The 25,658-nt window shown below is 44.0% G+C and overlaps 1 protein-coding gene across 2 annotated transcripts in view; it reads left to right on the forward strand.

Moving 5' to 3' along the window:
- Positions 1 to 25,658, forward strand: part of ank3b (ankyrin 3b) — a 392,035-nt gene that overhangs the window by 363,099 nt on the left and 3,278 nt on the right. For both annotated transcript variants that reach the window (XM_060841865.1, XM_060841864.1), the window contains 6 exons: positions 1,648 to 2,329; positions 9,387 to 9,810; positions 12,120 to 12,200; positions 19,160 to 19,243; positions 19,392 to 19,523; positions 21,987 to 22,085. In XM_060841865.1, coding sequence (XP_060697848.1) covers positions 1,648 to 2,329; positions 9,387 to 9,810; positions 12,120 to 12,200; positions 19,160 to 19,243; positions 19,392 to 19,523; positions 21,987 to 22,055 — 1,472 coding nt within the window. In that variant the 3' untranslated portion in view covers positions 22,056 to 22,085. The remainder of the gene's footprint in view (positions 1 to 1,647; positions 2,330 to 9,386; positions 9,811 to 12,119; positions 12,201 to 19,159; positions 19,244 to 19,391; positions 19,524 to 21,986; positions 22,086 to 25,658) is intronic.

Genomic DNA, 25,658 nt, shown 5'->3' on the forward strand with positions numbered 1-25,658 from the left:
CCCCTTTTACAACTCAAAACTCTAGCCATACTCAGAATGTTATATGTTTCTGGTGAGAAAGATTATAGCCCATCACAAGTGTGGTGCTGGGAGACTGCAGTTACCACTTAGTTCTGGCTAACCGGGAAACTCTCCCAGTCTCACCACCTGCTATCAGAAGGATTTACCTGTTTGACCTCCTTATGAATCTACCTGTCATGACTGTCAAATCCTGGGCTGGGACCCAAACTTACCCCAAATTCAGAAAGACCATTCACCCACCATAAGACCTCTTTGACCCAAAGCTACTGTTGCTGTCAACCAGTGCAAAGTCCTCACCATTGGCCTACTTCATGGACTGCAACTTAAGATGGCTCAGGCCGCACTCATATTCACTCAGGGCACCAAGTGTGGGGAGAAACATGATCGGTCAGGCACAATATGGGCACAGCTGGTTAGTATTGGCAGGTGTTGATGCCCCTCCAGCTGTCAGCAATGCCAGCCTGGCCACTTGGCTATCACCCCAGATGTGGATTGGTGAGAGGGGATTGCACTGCAAACATCAACATCCACAGCTACATCCCTCCCCTCATTACCAAGGGAGGGCTTGTTTAGAAGCAGAGAAGTAGGGGATGTGGGGGATGGTTGTCGTCATATCACAGCTGGCCTCTTGCTCCGAGTCCACTGCAGAAGGGGCAGAATGTTCCCAGCAGCTGCGCTGGAATTAAAGACTCTGCCTTCTGTCAGTTACTCTGTCCAGTCCAGTCAATCATTATGTGTGCACCAGTGCCTTTTATTCTTAAATGCCAGAGCTGCCAAGTAACTGGCTTGGTGGCTACAGTCTTTAATAACATAATCCAGTAGGCAGCTCGTCTATTTTTAACAACCCGAAGACAGCACTATACTGCACTTGTTGCTTCCCACATCTTGATATTGGCTCTTGGCTTTATATTTCACTGGCCATGTTCCTCTGCCTGTGGTTCATTCATGTACAATTACTGTACTGATAACTCATAGATAGTAAAAAGAAATCACAGACAGGACAAGGGTCTGACATTTAATCCCAAAGAATATGCAACATTCTTTTTAGATTGCTTTATTTGGGTTGTGGTGCTTTGAGGATATAAAAAAAGCCAATTTTATTAACAATTAACACTATGAACAATTCAGTAATGATTCTATGTTCTGGGAAGTTAAACTGGTAAAGGACAGCTTTGTGGAAGGTTTCTGTTGTCTGTGGGCATGAGAGTCATGGAATAATATAAAATAATGACTGGTCCCCTTTCACTGCACTGCACAGAGACAGGAAAACCCAATTAATATGGCCTCTCATTCATTGATAAGTGGAGAATGTCCAATCATTTGTTAGTCCTCTTGAATTTTGCCTGCCATATTTGTCTTCAGTAATCACACTGCCAGTTTGGATTAATTATCCTGTCAAATTGAAGTCGCCCATACTGGGACTACTCTTCTTTGCAAAGAAACCAGCTTGGAAGAGTAGGATGGTTGATTGCAATGAAAGCGTGTCATGAAAGTGTACGTGTTTTGTACAATCCACTCTGTAGATCATAGAACCATTTCCCCAGCCACATTGAGTGTGATACCATTGCCTGTTATGTGTTTGTGCATGTTGTGTGTAGCTTGTGCCATTGTGTTTCACCCACTCAGGTTACCCATCCATTCAAAAGGAGCTGCTGACACCCGCTGGATTGTGCTATGTGCCACCCACCCCTCTCCGATGTGACGATTATTTTAGTAATTTTTCTAGTGTAGGATCGTCCCCCACAACTCCCTGCGAACCAATCCTGTGTCCAAAAGCAGCTGCACCTTTTGTAGACGCCGAGGACACAGCACTAGATGCCAGTGGCACTGATCGCTCTGTGCCATGCCAGGTGATGGGGGAAGGGGTCACTTCACAGCAGAAGCAGGCGAATGAGACGGCTGGCAGCCAGCGTGAGACTGGGCGTCCAAACACCGAGAACAGCACCCTCTGCGTTGCTCAACCTTGCAGTAAAACGCAGCAGGAGGAGCACAATCAGTCACTGGAGGACGAAAGCACGGCCAGGCAAAGGGCATCTTCCAGCCAAGTTCAGCCAGAAGGAAGGGGTAACTCTGAGGAGTTTGCCGAGTTCTCGTTGAAAGGCCTGGACGTTGTTCAGCCAGGTGAAGGTTCAGGTGACGAGGAGGTGACAAAGGAAGAAGACCAGAATCCTCCCCATACTCAGAATTCCCAGAACAAATTTTTTGCAGTTCCAGGTTGGCATAGTGACACATCCAGTGTTGACGTGGAGCCACCAACCCCGAGACGCTGTAACCTGAGTACTGACAATCTGGATGAAGACAATGGCAAGTAAGTGGGATGTTTACTGCTCTTAGAGACAGTCGGGTGTAAGAGCACACTGTACTCCCATTTATTGTAGCTGTAAATGTGTTCCTGGAAAAGCGCAGCAGGTCAGGCAGCATCCAAGGAGAAGGAGAATCGACTTTTCAGGCATGAGCCCTTCTTCAGGAATGAGGAGAGTGTGCCAAGCAGGCTAAGATAAAAGGTAGGGAGGAGGGACTTGGGGGAGGGGCGTTGGAAATGCGATAGGTGGAAGGAGGTCAAGGTGAGGGTGATAGGCCGGAGTGAGGGTGGGGGGACAGAGAGGTCAGGAAGAAGATTGCAGGTTAGGAAGGCGGTGCTGAGTTCGAGGGTTGGGACTGAGACAAGGTGGGGGGAGGGGAAATGAGGAAACTGGAGAAATCTGAGTTCATCCCTTGTGGTTGGAGGGTTCCTAGGCAGAAGATGAGGTGCTCTTCCTCCAGCTGTCATGTTGCCATGGTCTGGCAATGGAGGAGTCCAAGGACCTGCATGTCCTTGGTGGAGTTGGAGGGGGAGTTCAAGTGTTGAGCCACAGGGTGGTTGGGTTGGTTGGTCCAGGTGTCCCAGAGGTGTTCTCTGAAATGTTCCACAAGTATTTATTATACCTCAGAACCGGTCTAAAGAAAAGGTTTTGAACAAATCCGCCACCATCCATGTCCTCCAACCAAGTTAGAAAACTTTACAGCTGCTGGTATACTTTTGAAATGCAATATCTGATTCACCCTGGATTCCTACATTTAAAAACAGTTCATGCAAAGCAAGCTCCCACAGTGTGGTACTGACTGGAAAATCTCCTTTAACCATGATACTGGAGACTCCTGCTTCTCTTTAAACTGGGAATGTGGAGTGTCTGCCTGAGAGAGGGCAAGCTCCGTTTAAAATCTCATCCAAATTCCGGTCACCTCACTACAGGAGGGATGAGATGGCATTAGAGGAGGTTCACCAGGATGTTGTCCGGAGTTGAGAAATTGTGCAATAAGGAGAGATTAGGTAGGCCTGGATTAGTTTCTCTACAGCAGAGAAGACTGAGGAGGGGACACGTTTGAAGTGTATAGGATTGTGAGGGATATGGACTGGGTGACTAGAGAGCAGCTGTTCCCCTCGGTTGAGGGGTCAATCATAAGAGGGTAAGGGGCAGCAGATTCAAAGGGGATTTAGGAAAAACGTTTTTGATTCAGCGGGTAGTGGGGGCATCTGGAATGCACTGCCTGGGAAAGCAATGGAGACCGGAAATCTTACAACCAGTAAAAAAGATTTGGATGAGTCTTTCAAATATCATAACATTCAAGGACAAATGCAGGAAATTGGGATTAACGGACTTTTAATGGTAGTTATATCAGTGCAGACATAATGGGCCGAAAAGCCTTTTCTGCGCTGTATGAATCTATGACGTAGCTAAAAAGTGGTTTCTCTGACAGTGCAGCACTCCCTCAAGACAGCACACAGGCTGGCATTCTAGATCTTACATCTTTGGTGGGAGAGTTAAAACACACCTTCTGATGGAGAAGGGAGAGTGTTTCTGATTGCTCGAATTCACTTCCTTTCTGTACTTGCTGTCAAACAAATTCAATTAGTTTTTTTTTGATTGGATTACTTACAGTGTAGAAACGGGCTCTTCGGCCCAACAAGTCCACACTGACCCTCCGAAGAGCAACCCACTCATACCCATTCCCGTACATGGACAATTCACCTGACCTGCACATTTTTGGACTGTAGGAGGAAACCCACGCAGACACGGGGAGGATGTGCAAACTCCACCCAGACAGATGAACCTGTGAAGCAACAGTGCTCTTCACTGTGTCACCGTGCCGCCAATTAATCCAGCTTTTACATGATGAGAGTTTGTGGTGGAAACACAGACATGAATGGTTAGTCTTGCTATAAGGGCCAGGATGAATGGCTCCTGTGAAAATGGAGAATGTCATTTTGGACAAGACAGTCCCTTTATGACACTAAGACTGCAACATTGGTATGTTTCAACTCTCCCACCAAATGTGTAAGATCTAGAATGCCAGCCTGTGCGCTGTCTTGAGGGAGTGCTGCACTGTCAGAGAAGCCACCTTTTAGCTACGTCATAGATTCATGCAGCGCAGAAAAGGCCTTTCGGCCCATCATGTCTGCACCGATATAACATTGGGTTGATGGAGGGTTCTGGTTACCTTCTGAGTTTAGGGCTTGGCCTCAGTGTTGCAGCATGATTGAGGTGTGTCATATATTGCAGTTTCCTGCCCCACCCTGCGCCCCTCACTCCCCATTCTCCCAGTCCTAACCACTTCCCCGATGTGCTTCATATACTCCCGTCCTTTTGAGTTCACCTTCAATGACTGGCTTCCCGCTGATACTGCCATCCCATGACTTTGGAGATGTTTAACACAGAATATAGGGGTTTTGATGAAAACAGATATATTTTGTGTTCCCCAGCTGACATACATCACACACACCCACATGTGCTGCAAGTCAGGTGTCATCTTATAAAGTTGCGTTTGGTAGTTGGGTGCGTGGGGAGATGTTTTGGGGCAATTTGATCAAGGCATATTGGTCCCATTTTTAAAAACCCATAAATCCTGCCTGTATTTTGATGTAATAAAACATCAGGCAGCCTGTGAAGAGGAGACACTGAGATGCTGGGAATGTCAGGGCAAGATTCCCTGCAGTTCTGGAAGTAGAGAGACAAAACTGTGCCACCACTGGTGGGAGGATGTCATTACAATAAGCATGATTTGGAGATGCCAGTGTTGAGTTGGAGTGTACAAAATTAAAAATCACACAACACCAGGTTATAGTCCAACAGGTTTAATTGGAAGCACACTAGCTTTCGGAGCGACGCTTCTTCATCAGGTGGTAGTGGAGTGCACAATCCTAGCACAGAACTTATAGCAAAAATTTACAGTGTGATGTAACTAAAATTATACATTGAAAAATTGATTGTCTGTTAAGCCTTTCATCTGTTAGAATACAGTGATAGTTTCACTTCTTTCATGTGTAAATCACAAAACCCTTTTTTTAAAAAGTTGCATTCTCGGGTTAGCTGTTAACAACGGTGATAGCTAGACAATATGTTGAAGGTGTTAGCCCCCTGTGTTCTTTGTCTATGCCATGATGTTTAAATTGATTCTAATCTAAAAAGTGAGATAACGGAGTTTTACATAAATTCATGCAGTTTTTGAGCTCAGAGTTCTACATGAATGTATGCAGTTTTTGAGCAAAGTACAATGTAACCCTGCAAGTACAAATTCACCCCACAAAATATATGTGTGCATGTGGGTCTTTGTGTGTGTGTGTGTGTGTGTGTGTGTGTGTGTGTGTCTGTCTGTCTGTCTGGGTTGGGGATTGTGAGTTTGAGAAAGCGCATTTGTGTGTGTGTAGTGAGTGCAGAGTGTCTTAAGTCTGTGAGGGGTGGATGTGAGAGTGTGTGTCTGTAAGGGTGTGTGTGGGTGTCTGTGTGCGCGTCTGTCTGTACCTGTGCCCGTGTGTATGTGAGAGAGTGTGTATGTAGGAATATCTGTGTGTGTGTGTGTGTGTGTCTAGGAGTATGTGTGTGTGTGTATAGTACAATGGTGATCACCTGTAATGTGACATGAACCCAAGGTCCCGGTTGAGGCTCTCCCTATGGGTACCGAACTTGGCTATCAGCCTCTGCTCGGCCACTTTCCTCTGCTGCCTGTCCCGACGTCCACCTTGGAGGATGGTCACCTGAAGGTCCGAGGCTGAACGTCCTGGACCACTGAAGTGTTCCCCAACTGTGAGGGAACCCTTCTGTCTGTTGATTGTTGTGCGGTGCCCATTCATCCGTTGTCGTAGCCTTTGCTCGGTTTCCCCAATGTACCATGCCTCCGGGCATCCTTGCTTGCAACGTATAAGGTAGACAACGTTGGCTGAGTCACATGAGTACCTGCCATGTACAAGGTGGGAGGTGTCCCCATGCGTCATGGTGGTTTCTATGTCCACACTCTGATACGTCTTGCAGCGTCCACCGTGACAGGGTTATATGGAGTTGTCCTGAGAACCAGGCAGCTTGCTACAAACAGTGATCTGTTTTGAGGTTTGGCGATTGTTTAAAGGCAAGTAGTGGAGGTGTGAGGAAGGTCTTGGTGAGGTGCTCATCCTCACGGATAATGTGTTGCAGGTCATGAAGAACATGGCGTAGTTTTTCAGCTCCTGGGAAATACTGAACAACGAAGGGTGTCCTGTCCGTTGCAGCTCATGTCTATCTGTCTCCTGAGGAAGTCATTAAGGTTCCTTGCTGTGACACGTCGGAACTGGCAGTCGATGAGTTGAGCATTGTACCCTGTTCTTGTGAGGGCATCCTTGAATACCTCCAGGTGTCTGTCACGTTCCTCCTCATCTGAGCAGATCCGGTGTACGCGTAGGGCTTGTCCATAGGGGATGGCTGTTTTAATATGTTTTGGGTGGAAGCTGGAGAAGTGTAGCATTATGAGGTTGTCTGTGGGTTTGCGGTTGAGTGTGGTGCTGAGGTGTCCATCCTTGATGGAGACGCATGTGTCCAAGAATGAGACAGATAGTCAAGAGTAGTCCATGGTGAGTTTGATGGTGGGATGAAACTTGTTGATGTCACTGTGTAGTTTTATCAGTGACTCCTCGCCATGGGTCCAGAGGAAGAAAATGTCATCAATGTACCTAGTGTACAATGTTGGTTGGAGATCCTGCATAGAGAAGAAGTCTTGTTCGAACCTGTGCATAAAAATGTTGGCATATTGGGGTGCAAACATGGCTGTTCCGTGTGTCTGAATGAAGAACTGGTTGTCAAAGGTAAAGACGTTGTGATCAGGGATAAAGTGAATGAGTTGTTGGGTGGTTTTTGGAGATTGGCAGTTGTTGGTGTTGAGTACTGATGCACAGTACCCACATACACACATATATTTTGTGGGGTGAATTTGTACTTTCAGGGTTACATTGTACTTTGCTCAAAAACTGCATACATTCATGTAGAACTCTGAGCTCAAAAACTGCAGGAATTTATGTAAAACTCCGTTATCTCAATTTTTAGATTAGAATCAATCTAAACATCATGGCATAGACAGAGAACACAGGGGGCCAACACCTTCAACATATTGTCTAGCTATCACTATTGTTAACAGCTAACCCAAGAATGCAACTTTTAAAAAAAGGTTTTGTGATTTACACATGAAAGAAGTGAAACTATCACTGTATTCTAACAGATGAAAGGCTTAACAGACAATCAATTTTTCAATGTATAATTTCAGTTGCATCACACTGTAAATTTTTGCGATAAATTCTGTGTTACGATTGAGCCCTCTACTATCACCTGATGAAGGAGCGACGCTCTGAAAGCTAGTGTGCTTCCAATTAAACCTGTTGGACCAGAACCTGGTGTTGTGTGATCTTTAACTTTTTACAATAAGCAGTCTCCATAATAAATGTGGGTTTGGAATTTTAAAACAGAGTAACTGTCATCAAAGGTGTAAAAAGGCAATAATGAAAATAAGATATTTAAACCATTGTGGATCTATATGTTTTATTCTATACATGAATTAGCCTGTGAGAGCTCGACTTGAGCAAGTCACTGGTTAAACAACCCTCTGTGTCTGTGCCACTGACAGTAAGAAAACAGTATCCTCAGCAAGATATGGAAATGCTGCTAACTCTGTCCCAACTAGAGGAGGAGTCAGCAATAATCATAGTGTCCAAATTCCAAAGCACTCAAAACTGGTAATCCCTATTTAATGGGAAGGAGGTATTAGTTTCATGTACCTTTAAGGCCTTTATGTGCTTGCAGCTGTATATGTGCGGCGAGGCCTGTGATGAGTGGGGAATTGAGGATGGCCCCTGTATTATCACACTGAGATTGAAGGGGTGTACTGCCTCCCTATTGTCCCACTCCTCCAATGGTTACAACATGAGATGAGACACACACACCCACACATACACACATGTGCACCCACACATACACACGCGCACACAACTCTGACACACACCCACTTTGGAGACAAACGCATTTGGCCCAATAATGATTAGGTCTTGAAAGCAAAACGGATGTGCTGTTTCTTCTTAGACATTTGAGGCATCTCACCACTTGATCAATTTTTCAGGCACAACACTGGATGCACCATAAAGGATGTCTTTTAGAAACAGGAGCGCTGAGCTGGGATGTTCGTCTTTGATCAGGCTGGACATTAACTCCAACTGCCTCCTAAACACTGTTCAAACAGAAACTGGCTGTCAGGAAGTCCTAGCAGGTGACTTCCGCGCATGAGGTCCAGCAGTTTATTCGAACCCTGTGGTTTCCAACAAATACTTTCTTAAAAGAGAATGTTCAAAGTGACAATCCAGTTGTCCACCGAATTTAAAATCGATCCGTTTCTCCACAAATCTTCAAATCCAAAGTCCTGAATACAGTATTAAGTATGAAATCTTTGTCAAAGCATCCAAATTACTGATATCTATTCCTCTGACCGAAAACTCAGAAAGGTTGACTCAATCATTTCCCACTGCTTCTCCCTGCTTCTCCACTCATAGTTAGAGGATAACTGATTGCTCCTTTGGTTACCGAGTGCGGGAATTGAATATAAACTTGCGAAGTCCTACAGATCGGTTTGTGTTGGGAATTGTGTGGAGGTCATGTCAGAGAGCAGGTGCGTAAACTCTGTCTGGCAGTTTGAGAATCTGAATGCAGAATCTGAATAGTGGATATGAGGCTACAAATCATCACAACTCATGGGGAGACATTGGTGGGTGTCTTCCACCATCTCAATGTCTCCTCGATCTTACCTACACATGATTTTGGCCACTTAATAGCCTCCAGAAGTGTACCAGCAAGCCACTTAATTATTGTAAATTGCTACCCAGTGACTGAAGGAGAATGTTCAGCATCTCTACTCTGTGCATCCGATAATGGGCATTAAATGTTTACTTTAACAGCAATGCCCAAATCCCAGAGTTTTTATATAATTTAGTTCAGACTTAATGTCCAACATTAGAATTGAAAATTGAACAAACATGAGTTATCCAACATGTACTGCTTTACACTCAAAGGATATTTGACCATTATTCTCCTGTTTTGCAGCCTTCAAGAACAACGAATCAAGAATGATCTGGCTGCGTCTGTGATGTTTCACATGAAAGGGCAGGTTCTAAAGCCTAAGGAAAATGGCGACCACGATGCACATAGGTTGGACCGTCCGAGAGAGTCAGGCCATGCTACAGCAGGGCCTTTGATTCACGAGGTGGCCAACGATCTGCCCGTAATGGCACAAGACAGGAAAACACTAAATGGAAAGGTCCAGAAGCGTTCGGTGCTAATCACAGAACAGACAGAGCCCGCGACGGAATTGCAGAAAGACCTGGCAGAGACAAGGCGACTGGGTGTGGACGAGCATGGAAGCCCTCTGTTCAGCAGCGAGAGAAAAACAAGTTGGTCATCAGAGGTCCTTAAATCAGGACCAAACTTCAGGGATGATGGTTCCTCACCAGCAGAACACAAAGCTCAGGTGATGTAACTTCCCTTCATCTGTGTGATAATATATATTTTAATTGGTAAATTAATTTAACCACCTCTTGGATGACTGGGTTTTTGTTCATCTTGCTCACAGCCTGTATTTTCTTCCTTCCCAATGGCTGGTCTTGTATTGTTGTTATTCACCACTGATATCAGACAATCCTTCCCTTCCCAGTTTCACTCCTCATTTCATACATTTTGTCCAATAGAAGCAAAACTAATTTTCTATGACAAAGGTGGTATGATACTTGATTAAAATGAGAGGAAAGTGATGATAACATATCAAAAATGGTGAATACATCATCATATATCTTGAATACAAAGTAAAACAAAAAGATTAGGTTCAAACCTGGAACCCTCTTTGTCCTTTTTTGTCAGCCCAGTGGCTCAGTGGTTAGCACTGCTGCCTCACAGCGCCAGGGACCTGGGTTCGATTCCAGATTCACGGCAACTGATCTGTCTGGAGTTTGCACATTCTCCCCGTGTCTGCGTGGGTTTCCACTGGGTGCTTTGGTTTCCTCCTGTAGTCCCAAAGATGTGCAGGTTAGGGTGGATTGGCTGTGCTAAACTCCCCATAGTGTTCAGGTCGAGTGTGTTAGCCATGGGAAAAAGTTGAATTACACGGAGATGGGTCTGGGTAGGATGCCCTTCGAAGGACTTGTTGGGCTGAATGGCCTGTTTCCACACAATAGGGATTCTATGAATTACGATATTCTGCTTTCCTCACATCTCCACCCTGTCTCTCAATCCTCCACCCCCTTTGTTCCACTCAAGGATCTGTGTCCTGGACGCAGATGGAGCATTACGACAGAAAGTCACTCAGGAAACAGATAATCCTTCCTCGATTTTAGCGACTCAACTGCCTCCCAAAGTGTACTAGTAAGCAACTCAATCATTTTAAACTGCTACCCAGTGACGGGAGGAGAATATTCAGCATCTCTATTCTGTACACCCAATGATTGACATTAAAGGCTTATTTTAACAATGATGCCCAAATCCCCAGAGTTTTTGGTTAATTTAGTTCAGACTTAATGTCCAATATTAGGATTAAGAATTGAAGAAACATGAGTAATTGAATATGTTGTACTGCTTCATGTTCAAAGGGTATTTACCATTACTTGGGACTCAAATCAAAGTGAGATCCTGTCTTTTGAAAATTAAAAGCCCTAACACACATTGTAGGTCGAGGTATACAGTGCTGGTGTACACTGTTGGATAATCTGTTCATGATATGGCAGGATTATTCTTCTTTGCGTTTTGTTGTCATCGGCAATGAAATTACTTGGCATGAGGTTTCCTTCCAATGGCATCATTTCCTGCATTGAATCTGCAACACAGGGGTACTGTTTGGAATGGGATATACATTCCATCTGGGCGAAAGTGAGGGCTGGAGATCAGAGTCGAGAATGTGGTGCTGGAAAAGCACTGCAGGTCAGGCAGCATCCGAGGAGGAGGAGAATCGACGTTTCGGGCATAAGCCCTTCATCAGGAGCGTCGAAATATCGACTGTCCTGCTCATCGGATGCTGCTGTGCTTTTCCAGCACCACGCTCTTCGACTACAATCCATGTGGGTCTACCCTTAAACAAAGATTCAGATCAGTGCATATATCCAACTTAAACTGAGGGACAATGAAAAAGATTTTACTTTAGATGTCTTCATGGTGCATTGTAGGTCTCACTTTGGCCACATTCCTTCCCTTTACACTATTGAATGTGTAAGTTGTCTTCTTAATGAGTGCATAGTTTAAACTGAATAAAATTGTACCCAAAAATGTGTGAAATTGTGTTTAAATCTTAACCTCCCAGTTCAAAAACTAACAGAGCTTCTCTTCCGAAATAAGTCAATGGTTTCTTTCCAAGCCCGAAGAATACAGTACACGATTATTCCAGTTATCACTCCAAATGGAAAGGATTAGATTCCCTTATCTAAAGAAACTATTTCGTCCCCTGCCTCCAGAAGGTGGATCAGAAGTAAGAAAAGAAGCAACTTTAAATGAAAGAAGCAGCTAAGATTGTAAAATATTTAGGTTTAAGATAAATATTGAGTTGCCTTGCAAGTGATTGAGAGAATTGTTGTGTTATTTTTTGTGTATAAGCCAGTCCTGTAAAGGGAATATTGGATAGGGAGTGCAAGGTGCCAACTGATGCGACATGTTTGGAAAGACCCCGAGCCTAATGACATGATAAGTGGTGATAATGCCAACTAGTTCTCATTGGCTTAAAGCAAGTGCATCTGCCCATGTCAGATACCATGTTACAATGCCAGCTCCTAATGTAATGTGCTAAAATGCATCAATCAGGAACTTGGGGAAAGCGAGACTAGTTCGGATGAGGAGGAGATTATCACCACCAGGGTGACTCGCCGCAAGGTGATTCTGAAGGTATCTGGTCTGCTGATTTCATCCTGGCTTTGAGAACGGTTTGGACTATTTGCTGTGTACTTGCTTGGTGTTCTCCAGTTTTCTCTGTCTTTAGCTTGCTAATTTTGAGCATGGCTTTCATGCGATCGATTGGTTTGATGAGTTTTGTGTGTGTTGATGAACAGTGCACTAAATTGCAATGATCTCGATGATTGTCTTTTCAGCTGTGTTCGGTGAAACTGCTGCTAGCCTTCTCCAATTTTCTCAAGGTTATTTTTCTCCTTGGCTGGATTTTGCCCTCAGACCTGCACTTTCTAGTACCTGAACCCACCAGTCATTCTTCAGTTATGAGTTCAGGCAATGAGTTTGATTACTGTAGGCATCGTACTCTAGAATAGTGGTCCTTGCTCTATTTCTATGCATGCTTACTTGCTATCGATAATCAACAGGACCCTGGGCCTTCACTAGTTAGGCCACTTTTAAAATACTGCATTCCGTTCTGGTCTCCCTGCAAGAGGAAAGATGTGAAACTTGAAAGGGTAGAAAAGATTTACAAGGATGTTGGCAGGGTTGGAGTGAGTGAGCTATAGGGAGAGGCTGAATAGGCTGGGGCCTTTTTCCATGGAGCATCAGGAAGTTGAAGGGTGACCTTATGGAGGTTTATAAAACCATGAGGGGCATAGAGAGGGTGAATAGTCACGGTCTTTTCCCCAAAGTATGGGAGTCTAAAACTAGAGGGCATAGGTTTAGGGTGAGAAGGGAAAGATTTAAAAGGGACGTAAGGAGCAACGTTTTCACACAGAGGGTGGTATGTGTATGGAATAAGCTGCCAGGGGAAGTGGTGGAGGCTGGTACAATTACAACATTTAAAAGGTAGCTGGATGGGTATACGAACAAGAAGGGTTGAGAGGAAAATGGACCAAGTGCTGGCAAATGAGTCTAGATCAGTTTAGGATATCTAGTCGGCATGGATAAATTGGATGGAAAAGTCTGTTTCTGCGCTGTGTGACTCTATGACTATTCCAAAGACAATGTAACCCCGCTATTTAGCACTGTTTGCCGCTATTTGCTGAAAATGTGTTGCTGGAAAAGCGCAGCAGGTCAGGCAGCATCCAAGGAGCAGGAGAATCGATGTTTGGGCATGAGCCCTTCTTCAGGAATGAGGAAAGCAGGGAGGTAGGGAGGAGGGACTTGGGGGAGGGGCATTGGAAATGCGATAGGTGGAAGGAGGTTAAGGTGAGGGTGATAGGCCGGAGTGGGGTTGGGGGCGGAGAGGCCAGGAAGAAAATTGCAGGTTGGGAAGGTGGTGCTGAGTTTGAGGGATTTGACTGAGACAAGATGGGGGGAGGGGAAATGAGGAAACTGGAGAAATCTGAGTTCATCCCTTGTGGTTGGAGGCGGAAGATGAGGCACTCTTCCTCCAGCCGTCGTTTGCTATGGTCTGGTGATGTCGTCATTTGGCTGTGTGCAAATCATGAATGGATTCTGACACTCTCCTGTTCTCATGCGCTGCAGCCTTAATCCATTTTAATGATCTGATAAATGCTAAAATCCAATGTTTGCCAGAAATCTGAATAAAAACAAAGTGCTGAGGAAACACAACAGGTCAGGCAGCATCTGTGAGGAGCGAAAACAGTTAACGTTTTGATTCCAATATAGCTTCTTGAAAAACGTCATGGACTCAGAACATTAGCTCTGTTTTTCTCTCTCCGCACATGCTGCCAGGCTTGCTGTATGCCTCCAATCAGATCTCCCTGCTAGCTGGGTTTATGCAGAGGATGACCATTTCCCTTCTGTTACCTCTTGAGCTATGCTGGTATTAGATATGGACCAGAAGTGGTCATACGTTGGAACATAAAGTAGCGCGGAGCACGAGAGTTCGATTTTTGATCAGTGACACACCCTCCTCCCATCAATCCGGCTGTGATGTTTGCTGATTTGAGCTCAGTCTCACAGGAGCTCAATGTTTGTCAGGTACCCTGGTGCATAGTGAGGGGTTGGGAGAGGATCCTCTCAGTGCACGCTGTAAACTGGACTGGGTGGAACCCTGTTAGGAACAATGGGAGCGTGGAGTTCAAAATGAAGTAGAGCTGTCAGATGGAATTGTTGGATTTGGCTGAACTGGAAGTATTTGTCAACGTGGGTCTCACAGTGTACTGTTAGTGTGAGTGTCATGGTGTACTGTTGGTGTGTGTCAGTGTGTGGGTATCACAGTATGCTGGCTCTGTGTGTGTATGTGAGATACGGGGTGAATCAGCCCTTTTTGATCTCCTTTGTCAGTCTCATTAACTTCATTGTCACTCACGGTTATAACTTTCTGATTTAAAATGCAGTTAGCTATTTTTACCAGCAACAGCAAAGAACTTACAAGCTTTTCTTGAGTGAAAAAGAAGCAGTTTTGTTACCTGCTAATGTGGAAAAAATAAGAAAGACACAATGTCAAGCATAGGCATTTGGACATGCTCTCTCGTGCACCCATACAAACTTAAAATGAGGATAGTGTCCTGCAAAAGAGAAAGCTTATGAATATATACATTATTTTGGGTGTCCTCTGAGGCTAAATGTTTTAACCTGAGACCACCGTTGTTTGGTTGGTCTCTGACCACTAACAGGATTCAATGTTGCAGTCACCTTTAAAGTTCTGGTTCCCTTGTGTTTCTTTCGAGACAATGTTGTCATTGGGCTTTCCTCCTTGAGAGACAGAGAGTGCGAGTGAGCCATTTCCAGCCTGCTGCAGTCCAAAATCCATCTCCCTTTTTTTGTCCCCAAAGGAGTTCCATGAAATAAAAGCTGGTTGTGTCTTCAGTCTCCACACAGTCTCTAACGTATGAAGACTCTCATGGTGATGACCATCAGATATGAGGACCTTCTCACACCTTCGAGCAAGAGCATCGACTGGTTCCATTGCCTTGGTGTGAGGGGGTGGGGACAGAGGAAGAGAGAATATTAATTTCATCTCAGGTTGTCTAATGGACATTGGCTGCAATAAGTGTGGCCACCCTGTGCAGTCAGATGACCACTGTACGTCAGTGTTTTTGGTTCCTTTTTAAAAGCCATTTCAGTCGTTGCAAGTTCCAGATATTGAATCAGATGATAGGATTCAAGATCAATAGTCCATATTTATGTTGTCATGACAGTGTGAGTGTGCATCAGTATGTACCTTTTCGTGAGGCAGATCATTGTATAAGTGAGGAAGCCAAGAATGGGCATTTGTTTGTATATTCTGAATTACATAGAATCAATTTTTGAAATTCCACCAAAGCAGAATTTTCACACAGATTCAGGATGAACTCCACCCTTTCTTACATGGCTCCTTAGTTAGGTTAGCAAAATGGTTAGCGGGTCATATCTGATTATTGCTATGTTTCACTTGTGAACGAGAACATACATTCTCAATGAGTCCCTGTCAAATCTGCCAGTTTCAATCTCAACCCAGTCAAAGTCAAAGCAAAATACTGCAGGTGCTGGAGAGTTGAATTAAAACTGGAGTTCTGGAGTCAGAGAGACCTTTCATTGTCTGTTCTGATGGGACGTTTCCATAACTTGAGATGTTAACTCTTGTTTCTCTCCCCACAGATGCTGTCAGACCTGCTGAATTCCTCCAGCACTTTTCTGTTTTTATTTCACATCCCAATTAAAACCAAGTCTCCTGTCAGTCTCTGCCATCTCCAGGGTTGATTATGAATGTAATCTGTTCGGGCGATCGAATGTGTCCATTATCTGATTGAGATGCTGAAGAGCTGTTGAGCTGATCAAAAATGCTGAGATGTTCCTGGTCTCATACGTTGTCTGTGTGAGGGAACAGTAGCGAGGGAAAACAGGAAAATGAAGCTCTGGTTTTAAACTGTGTGTGTATGTGTGTATATACATTATATATATATATATATATATATATATATCTGGGGTAGGGTGTGATGGGAGTCCCACTCTATAGGGCCTGTGTCCCTCAAACTGTCTGTCCATCAGAAACATGCTGTAACCATGGCTATATTCTTGTTTTGGATGGTGTGTAACCTTTATTGACCTCACTGTGTTTTTTCTTTGGGTGTGACCTGGTTAGAGAGAGCAGAACCATGTGAAGCTAAACCAATCCTTAACAGTGAAGCTTGAGGAGGAAGCTGACTTCTGTGTCTGTCCCATTAATGGCTCCTCTTCTGATTGTTTTCTGTCTGGTGTTGGAAATGAAACTGCTCCAAAAAAGATTGTTCTGTACACTTTGAAATATTAACGGTCTGTTATAACCTGATTTTGTATGTGCTCGTGTGAATGTTTGGTTTGAACGAACAAATTTTGAGCCAGTCTACTCTTTGAATTAATGAATGGCATTTAACAATATTTTTGCTGTCATGATGCACCACACCATGAGCACTTTGGATGTTATAAAGATGTGCCAAATTCACTTATAAAGATTTTTTTTTGCCCTTCAGAGCATGAGGTTATTCATTAATAACTAATAAATGGATCCCAAGCTAGGTGATAATGTATGAAAGTAAATATGAATCCTTTTCTCAAAAGTTGGTTTATTTACACAGTACAGTATTGCCTCCTATCTACACAGCCAGTGTCCCAGCAGTCTCTCTTAAATGTGCTCAGGATACTTAATCAATCCCTTCTGTCTATTGATCATTAACCATAACAAATTACCATGGGCCTTCCCAGTCACGGGCTGCAGTACCTCACACAGGAGGGTGGCTGAAGGTCCTGGAGCCACCGGTATTATGGCCTGGTCTTCAGTGAAAGTCTCCGTGAAGCCTTGATTGAGATGGAGTCTGCACTTCCTCAAAATAAGGTGGGGGAGGTGGTGGGGTGGGGAGCAGGGTATTCTCTCAGTATCCGGGATGGATCCAGCATGGCCTCCAAGCACTGGGAAAGGGGGAATAAGAAAAGAACAGATGGGGAGGAGGGGTCCAATGTTACTTCGTCTCCAGCTGAATCATTCAAGAAGAAATTACAAAATAAACGCAAGCCCAAGTAAAAGAAAATTAAAATGTTTGGGATTGCAGTGAAATCCAGTAAGTTAGATGGACTGCATCTTTGTCCCACCCCAAGGTCCTCCCCTTAGTTAAACAGCAACGAGAATGCCGGCGCACGGATGGCTTACACCACGATCCTACCCTCTTCACACAAGCTGGCCACTCAAGTCCAAGGAGCTGCAGCACCCCATTAGTACTGGAAACATGAAGAATCTTTCAAGCAGCCACTCTCTTGGGGGAGAGAGAGAGTGTCAAGTCACTGCTGAGTGACAATGAGTCCCTGTCAAATCTGCCAATTTCAGTCTCAACTCAGTCAAACTCAAAGCTAAGTGACTTGTGGATGGAGAAGTTAGACAAGGGCAGGGTTGCTATCTTTGGTTAGACATTGTCTTGAGCTATCCTAATCCACTGCTCTTACTCCTCAATAAGACCATCATTTATGAGGCATCATCAATCAGGATGTGAACGGGCTCTGCGCTTCCAACTTGGCACCACCCCATTGGCCTGTCTACCTGTCCATCTTCCTTCCCACCTATGCATTCCACCCTCCTCTCTGACCCATCACTTTCACCCCCATCTTCATCTACCTATCACATTCCCAGCTACCTTCCCCTCCCCATTCCTGATGAAGGGCTTATGCTCGAAACATCGACTCTCCTGCTCCTTGGATGCTGCCTGACCGATGGTGATTTTCCGGTACCACACACTTGGACTGTCATCTCCAGCAGCTGCAGTCCTCACTTTCTCCTTTTTCCCCCCCTATGCCTGGCATTTTGTTTAGCTCACTAGTGGGACATGGGCATCACTGACTGCCCAGCATTTGTTGCCCATTCCTAGCTGCCCTTAAACTGGGTGGTTTTCCTGACCGTTTCAGAGGGTAGTTGACCCACTGCAGTGGGTCTGGAGTCACATGTAGGCCAGAACAGGTGAGGATGGTAGGTTTCCTTCTCTGTTGGTTGGGTCAGATGGATTTTTCCAAAAAATAGTTTCATGGTCATCAGTAGATTCTTAACTTCAGACATTTTGGTTTAATTGAATTAAAATTTCACCGTCTGCCATGGCAGGATTTGAGCCCAGGTTGCTAGAATATTAGCTGAGTTTTGAGATTGATAGTCTGGTGATAATACCACGAGGCCATCAACTGCACTTAAAGTTTTAAATTAGTTCCCACAAGTTTCGAAACTAATAACAACTTTTTATTTGTGTATAACCTATTGCTCACTGCAGTGTCCTGATAAATAATCTCTTAGTTCTTGGCCACTACGCTGCCCCAGTGGTTAGCACTGCTGCCTGTCAGTGCCAGGGACCCAGATATGATTATTGCCTCAGGCGACTGTCTGTGTGGAGTTTGCACATTCTCCCTGTGTCTGTGTGGGTTTCTTCCAGGTGCTCCACTTTCCTCCCACAATCCAAAGATGTGCAGGTTAGGTGAATTGGCCATGCTAAATTGCCCATAATGGTGCATTAGTCAGGGGTAAATATAGGGTAGGGGAATGGGTCTGGGTGGGTTACTCTTCGGAGGTTGGCGTGGACTTGTTGGACCGAAGTTTAGATCAGAGTGGTGCTGGAAAAGCACAGCAGGTCAGGCAGCATCCGAGGAGCAGGAGAGTCGACGTTTCAGGCAAAAGCCCTTCATCAGGAATCAGGTTCCTGATGTTTTGCCCAAAACGTCGATTCTCCTGCTCCTCGGATGCTGCCTGACCTGCTGTGCTTTTCCAGCACCACTCTGATTTAAACTCTGGTTTCCAGCATCTACAGTCTTCACTTTTGCCTTGTTGGATTGAAGGGCCTGTTTCCGTACGGTAGGGAAATCTAATCTAATCTACTCACATCAGGTCTATCCTTTAGGGTTGATAAACCCAGGTCTATGAGAGCTGTATTAAAACCAATGAATAAGCCCACTAGTGATCAGACTGTCAGGGGACAGGGATTGTCGTGGCTCTGCCAAGCTGAATGCTTTGTTATTCCCTGTTGTTAAAAGGACGCCTTCGTTTTCACATCCTTTAGGGAGAGGACGCAAAGAAAGTTCCTGGAGAGATGGTCACACAAGAACAGTTTGTCGATGACGATGGGAATGTGGTCACCAGAAAAGTAATACTGGCCAGCTTTTATCTGCTTCTTTAAAAAAAAACATTTTCCTCATTGAATTAACCTTGTGCACGGTTTGGCTCTTAAACCACCGAGCACAGTTCTTTCCTTTAACCTTTTGATTTCCTTTCAATCCTGTCCCTACCCTTAGGTAACCCGGACAGTGGTGAGTCGTCTCGTTCTGTCTCCTGACAGGGAGCGTGAGGATGATGATCTGCACGGGCTAGGCCGAGGTGCAGAGGATGGTGCTGACTACTTTGGAAGTGGTGTCATGGGAACGGAGGTTTGCAGATGTTTTGGAAAAAAAGGAATAATGGCAGAATTAATGATTAGCTGTAAATTAACAATGAGAAATCCACGTTGGAGACCGAATTGGGGCTTGGGTGGTAGTTCCCCTCTAACCCTCACCTCCCGCCATGAGTTAGAAACCATTCTGTCAGGACCGAAGGGTACTTTTAATTTGGGAAGGGGTTAAAAACGTTAAGAGACACAAAGGCTCGATTTTAAAATTGTCCTTATTCAGATCAATCTCTGAGCAGGCAGAGTGAAAAATATTCACATTTCTCAGACAATTACTGATCCAAGAAAATGATCAATTCATTGTTCCTGAACCACGGAAACCCACTCCTCTGCTTTTTCCACGTAGCCCTGCATTTTTTGACAGATTTGTTACCTTCGGCCTAAGCAAGTGTTTGGAACCAAAGCAGAGAGCCATCTGATCAATTGGAAATCGAAGGGCTACTCCTGCACCTACTGTCTATTGAAATCAGGTCATCATTCTATATGTTGCAGCACTGTCTTTAGAAAATAAGTCATACAAGCAATGGAATAACAAACGTCCGCCTTGTGGAAAAAAACCATGTGAACAGGAACTTGGAGCTGTCTACTTCAATTTCGTGGATTAAAGATTCTTAACCAATTTGTATTGTTGAGTCACTCAACTGGTTAGAGTTGCCGAAATTTTTTAGTTGAGGAATTATTTTTCTCTGAGGCTAATTGAATCTGTGGAATTCTTTAGCACAGAGTGCTGTTGAGGCTAGGTTGTGAAATAAATTTGAAATTGAGATCTTTAATCAGTGAAGGAGTCAAGGGCTATAGGGAAAAGGCAGGCAAGTGCAGTTGAGGATTCATTGAACGGTACAGCAGACTCGATGGGCTGAATGGCTCTACGTCTGCTTCTGTGTATTATGGTCTTAACCAGTTAGTGTTGCTCAGTCCTTTAGTTAACTGGATAAGGTTCCTTGAACCTCTCGATTATTTTGCCGATTCTCTTATTTGCTAGTGGGTGTTAGTTACTCGTGAACCTGCAAGTTAACTGGTGAATGTTTTAGAATCTGTGAGTGACCCCATTAGAGTTTCTGAAGCCCTTAGTTAACCAGATAGTGTTACTATTACTTGTACTTAACTGAGGAATGTTGCTGAACTTGATCATTCAGGTTTTGTTAATAGCTTAACTCGATAGTGTTTGACTTGTATTATGAAGACGAGATTTCTGCATTTTATTCATTGCTGACATTTGTACAAAACGTAATTCTGATTAGTGCCATTCTTAAATTTTGCTTAGAGAATGTTATTCCCATGTCTAACATTTTTGTATAATATTCATTCCCGCAGAAAATTAGTTTGGAGGATCTGGATAAGGGTAGTATTATTACTAATGGTTGCTCAATGGTTAGCACAGCTGCCTCACAGTGCCAGGAACCAGGGTTCGATTCTACCCTTGCGTGACTGTCTGTGTGGAGTTTGCACATTCTCTCTGTGACTGCGTGAGTTTCCTTCGGGTGCTCCGGTTTCCTCCCACAGCCAAAGATGTGCAGGTGAGGTGGGTTAACCAAGGGAAATACAGGTTTACGGGGATAGGGGTAGGTCTGAGTGGGATGCTCTTGGGAGGGTTGGTGTGGATCTGATGGACCAAATGGCCTGCTTCCGCCCATTAGGGATTCTATTTTGGGGTTTGATCCTGTTAGTACCTTGCAGCTAATTGTTAATTCTGTGGTTGTATCTGATTTTCAAACTGGTTGGAGTGAGCTGTTTGCTGAGGCGTGCGCTGAGACTAAAATTGCTTCATGTAATGAAGGGCATCAGCTCACTTCATCTTGTGACCTACCTGCTTCTGCTGCACAAATCAAACCTCACACAGTGTGCCTGGCTTCAGCTTGAAATCTCCAGCTTTGTTACGCTTCGCACCTGTGCTCGCCGAGATTTTTGTAATTACTGTTCAGTCGATTCCCAGCACCACGATGGAACTGCTACCCATCTGATCCGAATGTGGAGTTTCTGCCTGTATCCCTTGTTATTCCTCAAGCGGTTGGGAATTTGCTGATGGCTGCTTGGGGTGCTGTTAGTCGATTCTTCTCTATACAAGCTGACAAGCCACCCACTCACATTTGTTTAGAGCCCCCTCTTATTCGTAATAACATCTGAATTTTAACATTTCAGGAATAATGCTGAGTCTGATTATTACTGATGCTTTGAATCAGATTTCCTGGTGTGATGATTGTTCTAACACTCTGGCGCTGAACTTTCTCATTAATAACTTCTCTTGCAGGACTTTCCCTTGCCACTGGCTGGTTTGTGGGGAATAAAGTATGGCGTTTATTTTTAAAACAGCCATTTACTGATTTTGCTCTGATGTCTCAATGCTTTAAGGCAGTGGGTTCTTGTGAAAGTGCAGTGTGATTATCCTCCCTCTTGAGGCAGTCTCTTACTCTATAAATCAACCACTTTTTTTCTTTTTTTTTCTCAGCAGGTTGAAGGATATAAAGTTATCAGAGTGAAAAAGGAGACTAGACAGGTTGATAAGAAGACTCATTAATGGTCGGACAAGATGCAAGAAAGGGTACAGGTACAGTAATCCCTTGCAAATAGCGGTGTGACAGTGCCACCTACTGTTTGAATTTTATATAAAGCGGAAAAGAACGCAAATGCAGTTACTGACTTCCAAGTTGCAATGAAGTGGAATTGAACAACATGGTTCATGACAGAGAGGTGACTCTCAAATAGCCAGTTCTGCTTTTCATTGAATGATGATGGTACAGAAGAGCTTTTGTCCCTACTGGATCTCTATTAGACCAACTCAGTTTGTCCCACTCCCTTCATTCCTGATGAAGGGCTTATGCCCGAAACGTCGAATTTCCTATTCCTTGGATGCTGCCTGACCTGCTGTGCTTTAACCAGCAACACATTTTCAACTTGTCCCACTCCCTTGTCCATTTCAGTAATCCTGGAAAGTTATGAAAAGTTCTATCAAATCTCCTCTCAACCTGCTTCTGTCTGAGATCACCCTATGCATGTGAATACATTGGCTCTTCTACAATGTATGTTTTCATTTGTTTTTAGCATTTTTAAAGTGTTTTTATGATTTTTAACACCACTTTGAACTGCTACTACACACCTCCTGGTCAGGGTGTTAGCAATTGCAGCCTCGTCTATAATTCAGGTCACAAGGCTGAGCGCTGGCAGAAGCTGTGAACGATTTTAAACATTGCATAAAGTTTAACAGTAAAGCAAAAGTTTTTGGGGAAAAGAATGATTAAGACTGAAATCCAGTTCTTTTACTAGTCTTATTCTAACCACTTCATTAGAGGTCATCTAATAATCACAACAAAAGCCTTCAGAAATGAGATAATGAGAATCCAGAGAAAGTATATTCCTGTCAGGGTGAAAGGAAAGGCTGGTAGGTATAGGGAATGCTGGATGACATATGCTTCCTTTTTCCTAACCAAACCTTCAATTGCTTTGGACTGCAGAGAACAGTGAGACAGACTCCCTGCTGGTGGAAATCAAAGCACATCTCTGTATCTTGTTCCCAACTCCAAGTAATTTGATCATCTGAAAACCAATCATACGGTGGTTGGCAGAGGGCAAAGATTTTTGCCTTCAATGTCTGGTTACTAGTCTGTAGACTGTTAGAGAGAGACTTCAGTCAATATTGGAGTCATTGTTAATCTCATGTAAAAATTGAACCCCTATTTCTGGCCAAATAATCTGGAATTTTCCATATATCTCGTGTAAAAGTTGACCCTCGTCCTTCAAAGATCTTAGATCAGTGTTTATTAGTCAGTCTGCTGGTTATTGTGTTCTGCTCCAGGTTTTCAGAATTACCATAATTCAATTTTTGTTTCGTTCTTTATTTGTTTAGAGATCAGTTGGACTTTTGTTAATGATATGGTCTGAAGTTTGATGGGCATGAATTTCAGCCCCTCCATGTGACAGTCGACCTCATAATTTTAACCTTAAAAAGTAGTCAAAAACATTTGACTATTCCTCGCATATATACAGTATTTGAGAGGAGCTTCCAGTTCTGTGTTCACCAGTACGAGTGACCTTTATTCACCAGTACGAGTGACCTTTATTCAGAGTTCTTTTACCACACATCTGGAAGAGGCCAGAGACCCTTCCAAATCCGGTTTTCATTTGGGGCCCAGTTGCCTCTTAAACATGGCTCATGTCGGACCACTCAGTGACACTCTTTCCAAATAGAGGATATTGATACATACCATGTTACAACGGTTATATATAACATTGGCATCAGAGCTTACCACATCCCCTGTGACCTACACATCCAAACCCGTGAATACACTATCAATGATCGACAACTTCATGGTCAAACTTAGATTCCCCATGACCTCATGATGTTTACCAGGCATTGTTATCATCAGACCATTTGTTTTAGAAACAGTGTGGAAACAGGCCCCTTGGCCCAACAAGTCCACACTGACCCTCCGAAGAGTATCCCACCCAAACCCATTCCCCTACATTTACCCCTGACTCATGCACCTAACCTATACATCCCTGAGAACTGTGGGCATTTTAGCACTGCCAATTCACCCAGCCTGCGCCTCTTTGCATTATGGAAGGAAACCGGAGCGCCCGGAGGAAACCCACGCAGACACGGGGAGAATGTGCAAACTCCACACAGTCAGTCGCCTGGGGCTGGAATCAAACCCAGGTCCCAGGTGCTGTGAGGCAGCAGTGTTAACCACTGAGCCACCAGCCTTGGAATCTTACAACGTACCCCATTAATTTACATTCCAATGTTAATGGTTGTATCCTTTCTCAGACGTTTGCCAGACTTCCTGTTTCTCAGGACTGTTCATTTCTGTTATTCACTGCATTCATTGGTATCCTCATCAAATTCTGTTATTCATCTTATATTTCCTATTATCCAAATCACAAGAGATACAAAAAGATGCTAATTCCTACTAATTGCTATAAAATTCGTAAGATCAGTTTTAATATAAGGTTAGGTATGTATAAAGTTATATGGTTCCACCTGATATGTGCAGCTTCTTTCCACCGAACAGAATGTCAAACAAACATGGCCCCTCTATCTTGTAGCTGCAGTTATAACTCCTTCTATTTACGTACTGTCTGTAAATGTGTTTTAAACAGGAGATTGATTCTAAGGTAGCATTAACAGTCTCTACTCCAGATATTTCTACAGTAACCATTTTACTTAACAAGACAACATCAGTTCGTATTCCATTAATAAGACAAACTCAGTCACTTTTCCAGGTCAAGAATCTTATCTGAATTCCTCAACTTTTGCACAATGTCTTTGTTTCCTCCCCTCCCCCCTCCAGTCCTTGGACATCAGAATAATTATTTAGGTTGGGAAGCTACCATTGTTAATTTTCTCGAATTCAAGGTGGTGTCCTTTAGAGGTCTCTGCTTACCCATTTGTCACTCAGTCCCTCTGGCCAACGGGGTCAGAGGTGGTGGAGTGGTGGTCCTCTCCACTGTCTATAGCCCTTTGTTTTAAAAGAATTCAACCAGATCTCTTCACGATCGGTGTCGATTGCATTTCTTAATTTCTCAGTACTCAGCCACCTAAAAGAGTCTGTGTTAACGTGGGATTATACTTTTCTTTACATTCTTGCTAAACTACAAACTTTGGGTGTCTATTCCCAAGCAAATCCAAAAGATGTGCAGGCCAGGTAAATTGGCCATGCTAAATTGCCCAAGGTGTTAGGTGTATTAGTCAGGGGTAAATATAGGGTAATGGAATGGGTCTGGGTGGGTTATTCTTCAGAGGGTCGGTATGGACTTGTTGGGCTGAAAGGCCTGTTTCCATACTGTAGGGAATCTAATCACATCTGTTATCAGGCTGCCTCTTACAGACATCTGCTGCTCTGAATTTGCACAAAAGTCCTTGCATTTTAATTTGTTAGGTTCATTGCTCCATCTGTTAGCTTGGGTTTATCTTATTTCCAAAACTACCGTTGTCCTAACTTATGATCTCACTTTAATTCTCAATTCAGCGATCTAATTCGGTTACTAAAAATTGTTTTTGCCATATTTATGCCAATTAAAAGTCCACGGCAGCCATCTTGTGCCACCTCTGGCCATGGGGTGCCCCAGCATGGCCAGTCAATATCTTGCTGCCACCCAGGTGGTCAGAAACCCTCCGATACAT

This window comes from Hemiscyllium ocellatum, chromosome 22 (assembly GCF_020745735.1).
Source record: "Hemiscyllium ocellatum isolate sHemOce1 chromosome 22, sHemOce1.pat.X.cur, whole genome shotgun sequence".
Lineage (NCBI taxonomy): Eukaryota > Metazoa > Chordata > Chondrichthyes > Orectolobiformes > Hemiscylliidae > Hemiscyllium > Hemiscyllium ocellatum.